Genomic DNA, 9,803 nt, shown 5'->3' with positions numbered 1-9,803 from the left:
TGCTGCGGCTGCTGCGGCTGCTGCTGCTGCTGGGTGGAGCCGCTTCTGCTGTCCCTTCGCTTGACGGGGGCCTGCACGTGCATGTACCTGCGCCGCAGTCTCTGGTGGCGGGCGCAGAGCTCCTCGTGCTGCAGCACCGCGCAGCAAGCCTTGACGAGGGGGTCTGCGCATGCAGCAAGAGTTGTGGTCCCGGGATCGAGTGGGACCGTCTCTGTGCAGCGGGGCCTCGAGGCCCCCCGCAGCTCCAGGTCTTCTACAGTCAGTGCGAAGCAGCACTTGCGGCTCACGCTGAAGGTGTCCCACAGGGAGACTCGAAACAATTCCCCAGATACTTCGAAGGCCACAGCAGTGGTGTGCAGCAAGCCCTCGAGGGCGTCTGCTGCTGTGGGCACTGGGACTCTTTCGAGGTCTTCCTCCGGGGGGCCCCCCCAGTGGAGTCCCAGGGGCCCCTCGCCGGCGAGGTCTGCTGGGTAGGGCGGCGGGGAGGGCATGTCCCTGCTGGAGGCTCGGCGCTGCTGCTGCTGCTGCTGCCGCTGCTCCTGCAGCTGCTCGTGCTGCTGCTCCGCCATGAAGGTCTCGAGGACCTGGTTGAGCCCCCGCGGGGGCCCCCGGGGGCCCTGCGGGTCTTCCTCTGCCCCCGAGTACCCCACAAGGCCACATCCCTCGGGCCCAGTAGCAGCAGAGAGGGCCCCCACTGCTGCAGCATGCCGCTGCTGCCCCGCTGCAGCGGGGAAGGACTTGGCAGCACTTGTGAGGGTGTCGGACATGTCTGCTGCTGCTGCACGGAGCTCCTCCGGAGAAGAGGGGGCCGCGGGGAAGAGGCTGGCAGCAGCAGTAGCAAGGGCCCCCGAAATGGACAGCAGCTGGTAAGCCAAAACCACCGAAAGAGTGTCAAGAGTAAGCAGCACCGGCTCAGCTGTGAAGCTGAGACAAAGGCCCTCGGGCTCGGGGGCCCGCAGAATGCCGTAGCGGCGGCGAATAGCAGCAGCAGCTTCGGGACTTATGCCACAAATGCGCTCGCTGAGAGCTGCAGCAGAAGGCACACACACTGTGGCCAGCAGCTGCAGCCGTGTGGGGGCCAGCAGCGGGCTGTGCAGCCGCAGCGGCTCCCAGGCCACTGCGCACGGCAGCAGCGGCGACAGCAGCTCCGGCTGCGTAGTAACAGCACACAAGTTGGAGACGGAGAGGCCCACGCGCAGCAAACAGGGGCAGTAAGGAGACAGCCACTGCAGCAGCCCCTCTCCGCTTCTTTCCATTTGCCGCGCGCACTCCAGCTCCGTTATCATTGCCTCTTCCCGCTCCCGACCGCTCTCCAAATACCCCTCCTGCTGCTGCTGCTGCTGCGGCTGCTGCTGCTCCTGCTGCTGCTGGCGCTGCAGCGAGAAGCAGGCCACGGAGACTTCGAAGGCCGCAGACACGGCTATCAGCTTGGGCACCCGAGCAGCACAAGCTGCAATTGCTGCTGTCCCCTCGGGAGTAGCTCTCTGGCTTCGAACTACTAGCCTTTTGAGGCCCCTCCAGTAGTCTGCTGCAGTGACCCGCTGCAGGCGCGGGCTGAACCTCTTGCCGCTGCTGCTGAGGGCGCTGCTGTTGTACAGCAGCAGCTGCTGCTGCTGCAGCCCCGTGGCGCTGCGGGCGCCCCCCAGAAGCGCCCTGCGCCCCTTCGCAGTCGCGCTGGAAACCCCGGCAGCAGCGGAGGCGAGGCCGGAGACGATCCCGGGGACGATCCCGGGGACGATCCCAGGGCCTGCTGCGAAGCTCTCGGGGATGAAGTGGTGCAGCAGCTGCTGCTGCGTCTCGCCCTTGCGGCGGCGCCCCATGAAGCCCCCACTGGTGCCCGTGTCCGTGGGGGGCCCCCTGCTGTCACTGGACCCCACATGGTCGAAGCGAAGTCTATTTAAAAAGTGTCTTCCCTTTTTGCCGAAGGCCCCCGCCGGTGCTGCAGCGAGGCCCCCCAGGGGAAGGGCAGCCCCGCCGACAGCAGCGAGGAGTCCGGGGCCCCTGGCTGCGTCGCCATCCGCGGCGTCGCCCTGCTGCTGCTGCTGCTGCTGTTGCTGCCTCCTGCGCTCGCTGTGGGAGGCGAGGGAGCCCCCCGCGGCGGTGGCGCTGCGGCGGCCTGCAGCAGAGGGCCCCTCGGCCTCCGCCTCGAAAGGCATTCGCACGGGCTCCGTGGGAAACCACACCTCAGCCTGCTGCATGCGCAGCCGCAGCTGCAGCTTGGGGAGGCGGAAGCAGCTGTTGAAGGCCTCGGGGGCCCCCGCGCAGCCCACAGCCCGCACGCTCTCGCCCGCAGCAAACGCCGTGCTGGGCAGCGCCCAGCGGCCCGCCTGCTGCAGCAAAGACACAGCAGACCCTGCGAAGGCGCTGCGGCTGCGGCTCTCGCCCTCGCACTCTGTGAAGTCACAGGGGCCCTCTTCCTCCACAGCCCCGAAGCGGGACTCTTCGATGGCCCGCAGCAGCCGCCCGTTGTCGAACAGGCTCGAGGCGCCCCCGCTCTCCAGCGGCACCCACTGCGGCAGCGCCTCCGGCAGCTCCGCCTGCTGCTGCTGCTGCTGCGGCTGCTCCAGTTGGCTTCCGGAGGCTTCGAAGGTGAAACGCGTCGACGGCAGCACCGGGAACTCTCCCAGGCACTGGAGCGAGGCCGAAGGGGCCCTCGAGCTCCCTGCTGCTGCTGCTGCTGCTGAAGGCGCGGGCGGGGGAGTTGCTGCTGGGGACGACGCCGCTGCTGCTGCTGCTGCTGCTGCTGCTGCTGCTGCGGCTGGGGACTGCTGCTGCAGCTGCAGCGCGGGGTCCGCGCCGGAAACCGGAGGGGCAGACACGAAGCCCGAGGCCCCGCGAGAGTCCCTGGGATCGTCTCCTCCCGCAAGACTGAACCAGCGGCTGTCCGTAGTGGCAACACTGGGGTTTCTGCTGAGCTGCTGCCTGGAGATGCACCTGCTGCGGGCCAGCAGCAGCCGCTGCACTATGGACTCCAGCTGCTCCTCGGGCCTCACCTGCGAAGCCGCGCTGCCCCCGCGCTGCTGCTGCTGCTGCTGCAGCCCCTGCGCGGGCTGCTGCACAGAGCCCCAGGCGGGAGAAGGCGGGGGCTGCAGCTGCTGCGGCGGCGGCTGGAAAGTTGGCAGCTCTTCAGAAAGCTGGCTGGCCACCTGCAGCACTTCGTAAAGAACTTCCCAGACAAGAACGAAGCGGGCCTTCGAAAGAGATACAACAGTGTCCACAGTTTCCTCCATGGCGTTGCCCCGCAGGCGCACTTCCAGGTGCGGCCGCGGGGGGCAGCACAGCAGCAGCGGGCAGGTGCTGCTGCTGCTGCTGCTGCTGTAGCTGCTTCTGCGGTTGGCCCCGGACGAGCGCCGCGGCCCCGCCGCCTCCTCGTGCGACAACCCGTCGGACGTTGCTTCCCTGCTGACGCTTCTCCCCCGCCGCTGCTGCTGCTGCTGCTGGTGCTGCTGCTGCTTCTCCGGCATCACCGCCCTGGCCTCCGCAACCAGCACGGAAGTGCGGGCCCTGTCCAGCCTCTTGGTGGAAAGTTTGTTTTCCGCAAACAGCAACTGGCTGTTGGCCAAGTGCTGCTCCACTGCGCTGCTCTTCCGCTGCGAAGCTGTGGGGCCCGCAGCTCTCAAAGCGGAGGCGCGGCGGCCTCGCTCGGAGCTGCTGCAGTCGGGGGCCTTCAGCTCTGCTGCAGAGACTGAGCCGAAGTGGAGGGCCCCCCCGAAGGGCCCCGAGCCCGGCTGGGGGGCCTCGGGGGCCCCCGAACCCAGGTACAACGATGACAAGCACAGCGGGGCTATGTTGGTGTCGTCCCGCAGCTCCACGCCCTCCAAAGCCACATGCACGTGGGCCAGCCCCTCAGTAGAAGTCACTGCTTCTATGAAGCACTCGCCCAGCAGCAACGTGACCAGTGGACTGACCGTTTGGTAAGGCCTGTAGGCCTTGCCGGTGCAGGGTTCGGTCAGCGGCAGGCACGCCGAGAGCCAGCTGCTGCAGCTGCCTGTCAGCAGCGGCCCCAGGGGCCCCGCTGCTGCGGCCAGGGGGGCCCCTTCGGGGGCCCCCTCCCCCGACAGCAGCGATGCTGCGCGCTGCTGCGCCGCCAGGCCCTCTGCAGCAGACACGGCGGTGTGCGCCAGGCTCCCAAAGTAGCCCCCGCCTGCTGCTGCGGCGCCCGGAGCTGCTGCCGCGGGCCCTGCTGCTGCTGCTGCTGCTGACAGCGAGTCGTTCTGCCACCGTCGGCTCCGGTGGATCCTCTGCAGAGACGCGGACTTGGCCTGGCCGCTGCGGGGGGCCCCCGAGGGCCCCCCTGGGGGCGCAGCAGCGTGGGGCCCGCCCACCGCTGCTGCTGCTGTGGTGGCCGCAGCTGCGGCTGCTGCAGCAGGGGCGAGGGAGTCGGTGTCTTCGTGGTCGGCGGGGGCGGGCGCTGCTGCTGCGCTGCAGTCGCGGGGGGCCTCCTTGAAACTACTCGTGGGGCCCCTGCGCAGCAGCGACAGCCGCAGGCCAGCCAAGACACAGTGAATCTCCAAAGACATGTCCCCCTGCTGGCTGTTGGCCAAAGTGACTGAAGCAGACACGAGGGCCTCCTGGGCCCTGGCCCTGCTGAGGGCCAGCTGGGTGCCCACGAGGGCAGTGGTGTGGTCCACTCCAGCAGCAGCAATTGAGGAGACAACAGTGTCTTCTTCTGGGCGCGACGCCTTTCTCTCCACGGCCTCGCCCTCCCGCTGCTGCTGCAGCAGCTGCTGCTGCTGCCGCTGCTGCTGCTCCAGCTCCATGCACTTCGCCTCCATCTGCTGCACTATGCACGCGTCCAGCGCCGCCTGCTGCGCTGCTGCGTCTCTGAAAATTGCGTCAAGACGGGGAGAATAGGAATAAAATATCTCCAGAGACTCTGCTGCTATGTTGGCCAACAACTCTATGTCGTGTTGCGAGACAAACACCGCAATGCTCTCTTGAATTATGTCCACCTGCCCAGCAACCCACACAACCTCCCCAGCACACAGCTACAGCAGCAGCAGGAGCAGCAGCAAAGCAGCAGCAGCGGCAGGAAAGCAGCAGCAGCAGCAGCAGCAGACCAGCTGCAGCAGCAACAAAGCAGCAGCAGCAGCAGCAAAGTAACTACAGAAAAAGGGAAAGGGAGCCAGTCCTTACGTGGAAAGCGGGAAGGCCCGGCCTGTGCTTGTCGTGGGCCACTTTGAGACATAAAGCGCTGGTATCTACAGGGCGAACTAAATAGGAGCCACTGGGGCCCCCCCTTCGTTTGTGGGTGGACTCGGTTGTGGGGCCTTCTGCTGCTGCTGCTGTTGCTGCTGCGCCGGCCTCTTGCTGCTTGGCCCCCTTCGGCTGCTGCTGGCTCTTTCCTGCTGCTGCTCCCGGCGGCCGCGGGTGCGCCGCAGCAGCAGCAGCCTCCCCGTCTGCTTCCGCGTGGCCTGGCGGGCCGCCGGCTGGCTGCTGCTGGGGGACCCAAGGGTTCCCTCCTGCAGTTGCTGCTGCTGCTGCTGCTGCTGAAAGCTGCAGCAAGCTGCTGAGCCGGCGCGGGAAAGGCACAACGACGCCCCCTAGGAACGAAGCAGCTGCCGCTGAAACGGGAACTCATACAGGTACCGGCAGGGCTAAGGCACACAGAGCAGCCGCAGCAGTAGCAGCGCAGCAGCAGCAGCAGCAGCGCAGCAGCAGCAGCAGCGCAGCAGCAGCAGCAGCGGCAAGAAGCAGCGCACCTGTATATTGGAAGAAAGGAGGAGGTCTTTCGTTCTTGCGGCGTCGAGGAGGTTGAGGCTTTCGCCCAAGACCAGCAGGCAGCGCTGCGGGCTGACCACTACAACAATTCCTGCACAAGAGTGCAGCAGCAAACGCATGTCAGGTGCATGCAAAGTGCGAAATAGCTGCGAGTCCATGCGCAAGTAGACTCCAGGGCTCCAGGCCCTTATGGTGTCCAGTTTCTTGCGGAAGTCTCGCGCGCCTCCGGAACGGGAAACTTCCTCCACTGCAGCAGCAGCAGCACTTGCGGTCGCTGCTGCTGCTGCTGCTGCGACTTTCGCAGCAGTTGCTGGCCCCTTCGGCAGGGCTTCGCCGCCTGCGCCCTCCGCGCCTCCTGCTGCAGCTCCTGCTGCAGGCCCCAGCCTAGCTGCTGCAGAGCCCACGTCCTGCGCATCTGCTGCTGAGTCCTCGGCCCTCCCCAAAACCTTCTGCAGCACATCGAAAAAGGCATTTCCTTTTCGCCTCCGCTTCGTCTTTTGCTGCGAAGGCTCCAGCAGCAGCAGCACAGACACTTCCGGCGGGGTCAAGCTGCTCTCCAAGTCCCGAGCCACCGTCAGCACCGTCGTCGGGTATACCTGCAACAAACAGCAGCAGCAGCAGCAGCAGCACACGGGAAATGAGAGGATGGGAAAATGTAAAGAAATGTAAAGGAGCCTCGGAAAACTCTATAGCACCACTTCAGAGCCATGAAAGAAGCATGAAGCAGCAAAGATAAGACGAAATCTGCACTTCCCAAAAATATCAGAGAAATAGCCTAGCCAAGACAAATGAGCAGCACGGCCACAGGCAGCAGGGAGCAGAAAGGAGCAGCAAAGAGCAGCAAGGAGCAGCAAGGAACAGTAAGAAGTAGCAAGGGGCATCACGGAGTAGCAAGGAGCCGCAAAGCGCAGCAAAGAGCATCAAGGAACAGCAAAGCGCATCAAGGAGCAGTAAAGAGCAGCAAGGAGCAGCAAAGAGCAGCGAGAAACAACGATCCTCAGCAAGCCGCAGCAAGCCGCGGCAAAGTGCAGCAAAGTGCAGCAAAGGGCAGCAAGCCGCAGCAAAATGCAGCAAGGCGCAGCTGCAAAGAGCAGCAAAGATCAGCAAGGAGCAGAAAATAGCAGCAAGGTGCAGCAAAGCGCAGCAGGGAGCAGCAAATAACATTAGAAGGCTGACTTCGACGTCCATGCTGAGGGTCTGGTCTCCAGTGACTCCAATTTCGAGGTGGTAATGAAGACAGGCGCACTCGAGGGCGAGGAGGCGCTGGCCGTAGCGGGGTGGGGGAACAGCAACTCCGCGGCCTTCGCAAACTACGAGGACTTGGAGTTCAGAGAGCGCCAAGTCCAGCGCGAAGTCCACGGAAAAGAAGTGCTCCCGCACTTGCCGCAGACGCGAAGACCCCACGCCGTTCTGCCTGCAACCCGCAGCAGCAGCAGCAGCAGCAGCAGCGGCAGCGGCATGCACACAGCAGCGCCACACACTCATCTACGGGTCCCGACAGCTAGCCACCAGCCTTTCTAGCCGCCCCACAGATTCCCCCCAAGTGCGGCTGCAAAGCCCTCTTGTGCAATTAACTCTCTGCTTCTCCCCTCTCATTTGCTGCTGCTGCTGCTGCTGCTGCTGCTGTGCTTCAGCTCACTCAATGAGGCCCTGCACAATGCTGGCGCTGGCAGAAGCCAGCTTCCGGGGGTCTCCCTGAGCAGCAGCAAAGTCCAGACTTTGCTGCTTGTTGAAAAGCCCGCAAGTCAGCCATTGCCACGCCCGCCTCCAGCTGCTTTGTCTTTCTTCCCGCGAAGCCAGCAGCTCTCGCAGGGCCACCAGCCGCTTCAGCGCCTTCGCCCGCAGCACGCTGCGCAAAGTCGCACACAGCAGCACCAGCAGCAGCAGCAGCAGCAGCAGTGTGGGGCCCCACGCCCTGCGGCTCGCGGCTGCGGCCCAGCTGCAGGGCCGGCTGCCTCTGCTGCTGGGTCGCTGCAGAAAGTGCCTGCCTCTATAGCGCCTGCTGCTGCAGCGGCTGCTGCTGCTGCTGTTGCAGCTCCTTACCAAATGGTCTGCAGCGAATGTCTTTCTTCGAAAGAGGCGCAGAAGGCGTCGATGGCCTCGAGCGTGTCCAGACCCTCCAGGACGTCCTCGTCGTCTTCCTGCTGCTGCTCGTCGGGGCAGAGCAGCTGCTGGCGGTGCTCGCGTTGCTGCTGCTGCTGCTGCTCCTGCTGCTGCTGCTGCTTGGGCTGGTGCACGGGCACGTCCGTCTCCTTCTTCGAGGCCAACTCTGCGTCGTCTTGAGACACCAGCAGCCGCTCTGCGTCCCGCAGCACAGCCACTGGCTGCGGGCAGCGCAGCAGCTTAACTGGCCAGCAAAGCAAATACCTTTGAGTGTCTCCTGGGGAGGCTCTGGCCTTCTCCAAAGTGCCCAAAAGGCCCGCCTGCCAGGCGCCTGGAGGCAGCAGCAGCACAGCAGCAAGTGCCCGGCCTTCGCCGCAGGAACCAGCAGCAGCAGCACGGCCGCACGCGGCATGCAGCAGCACAACGCCATCACACTGCAGCAGCGAAGGGCCGGCAAGCTGCAGCAGCACAGGGCCTTCGTGCTGCAGCAGCACAGAGCCGTCGTGCTGCAGCAGCACAGGGCCTCCGCGCTGCAGCAGCAAATGGCGTCCGCGCTACAGCAGCACAGGGCAACCGCGCTGCTGCAGCACAGGGCAACCGCGCTGCAGCAGCACAGGGTTTCCGCGCAGCAGCAGCAGCAGCAGCAGCAGCAGCTTTCTCGGTGGGGCTCAGCGGACCGTAGAGAATGAAGCAGAACTCGAGCCACTTCCAGAGCTGGAGGGCCTGCATGGCCTCGAAAGTGAGTTTGACTCCAGGAAGAGTTAAAAAGAAAGTGCAAGATGGCAAACTTGCTGCTGCCTTTTCTGCTGCGTCTCTCTCCGCCTCCCGCTGCTGCCCCCAAGGGCTCCAGCACCTCTCCAAAGGGCCGTCTGGCGGCAGCGTCGGCACCAGCGTCAAAAACAACTTCCCCTGGCCCTGCAGCAAAGCCAATATATATATATATATATTTATATATATATGTTCATATAATGTATATATACACGTTTATTTTATCTATATATATATATCTATTTACATATATAGGTATATATGTTTATACTATGTATATATATGTATATTGGAGTTATATATGCAATTATACATAAGTAGATGTATAAGTATAGACACAAGTGTATATAAGTACATGTGTAAGTAGTTGTATATGCAAGTATGTGCAAGTACATATATAAGTATTTACATTTACAAGTATTCGCATATCTACGCATATTAGTACACAAACAAATATTTACAGATACAAATCTATATATATATATATATATACAAATATATGCACATATATATTTATATACCCTGATGATAAATATTCAGCAATATATATATCAGTTAGGAGATATAATGGGGAGAGAGAAATCTTTTAGAAAGAAGAACTTAACTTTTGAATTTCAGGATTCTTAAAAGTTTCTTTTTGGCTGTTTGCAAAGCTGCGCTGCTTACTCTAAAAGTGTCTGGAGACAAAATGTATTCATGGGGAATATCCCACAACAGAGAAAGAAACTCCCTGAACTCATTCAGCTTTTCCTTGTCTAGCGGCTGCATGCGGTCGGCCTTCTTTGGCTGCTGCTGCTGCTTCTGCTGCTGCTGCTGCTGCTGCTGCTGCTCTTGCTGTTGCTGCTGCTGTTGCTGCGCAATCAAGGAAGCAGCTGAAGGCTGCCTCCTCGCTGCTGCTGCCGCTGCTGCTGCTCTCTCAGACGGGGAATCCTCTGCATCGTAGAAGTCTTCTTCTGCTGCTGCATCTGCTGCGTCTGCTGCTGGAATGTTGCTGCTGTTTTCGCTGCTGCGACTCTCCCCTCGGGCGTGCTGGCCGTAGGGGTCTGCTGAGCTGCTGCGGCCTCTCAAAGCAGCTCTTTCTCCCGCTGCAGCACCCTCTACTGCTGCTGCTGCTGCTGCTGCTCCCTGCTGCTGCCGCTGAGAGGATTCTCCTGTGAGCTCGGGGTTAATGGGGGGTAGAAAAGAAGGCCTCCGCAGCTCTTTGAAGGGGG

The 9,803-nt window shown here is 62.6% G+C and overlaps 1 protein-coding gene across 1 annotated transcript in view; it reads right to left on the bottom strand.

Moving 5' to 3' along the window:
• The window catches only part of ETH_00029505 (uncharacterized protein), a gene marked incomplete at both ends in the record, with an annotated part of 16,387 nt that overhangs the window by 5,943 nt on the left and 641 nt on the right, over positions 1-9,803 (bottom strand). The window contains 8 exons of the mRNA XM_013374329.1: positions 2-4,952; positions 5,137-5,496; positions 5,703-6,317; positions 6,898-7,135; positions 7,361-7,570; positions 7,765-8,155; positions 8,502-8,739; positions 9,259-9,750. Coding sequence (XP_013229783.1) covers positions 2-4,952; positions 5,137-5,496; positions 5,703-6,317; positions 6,898-7,135; positions 7,361-7,570; positions 7,765-8,155; positions 8,502-8,739; positions 9,259-9,750 — 7,495 coding nt within the window. The remainder of the gene's footprint in view (position 1; positions 4,953-5,136; positions 5,497-5,702; positions 6,318-6,897; positions 7,136-7,360; positions 7,571-7,764; positions 8,156-8,501; positions 8,740-9,258; positions 9,751-9,803) is intronic.

Source organism: Eimeria tenella, genomic scaffold (assembly GCF_000499545.2).
Source record: "Eimeria tenella Houghton genomic scaffold, Eth_scaff2, whole genome shotgun sequence".
Lineage (NCBI taxonomy): Eukaryota > Apicomplexa > Conoidasida > Eucoccidiorida > Eimeriidae > Eimeria > Eimeria tenella.
This window is presented reverse-complemented; position numbering and strand designations above follow the sequence as displayed.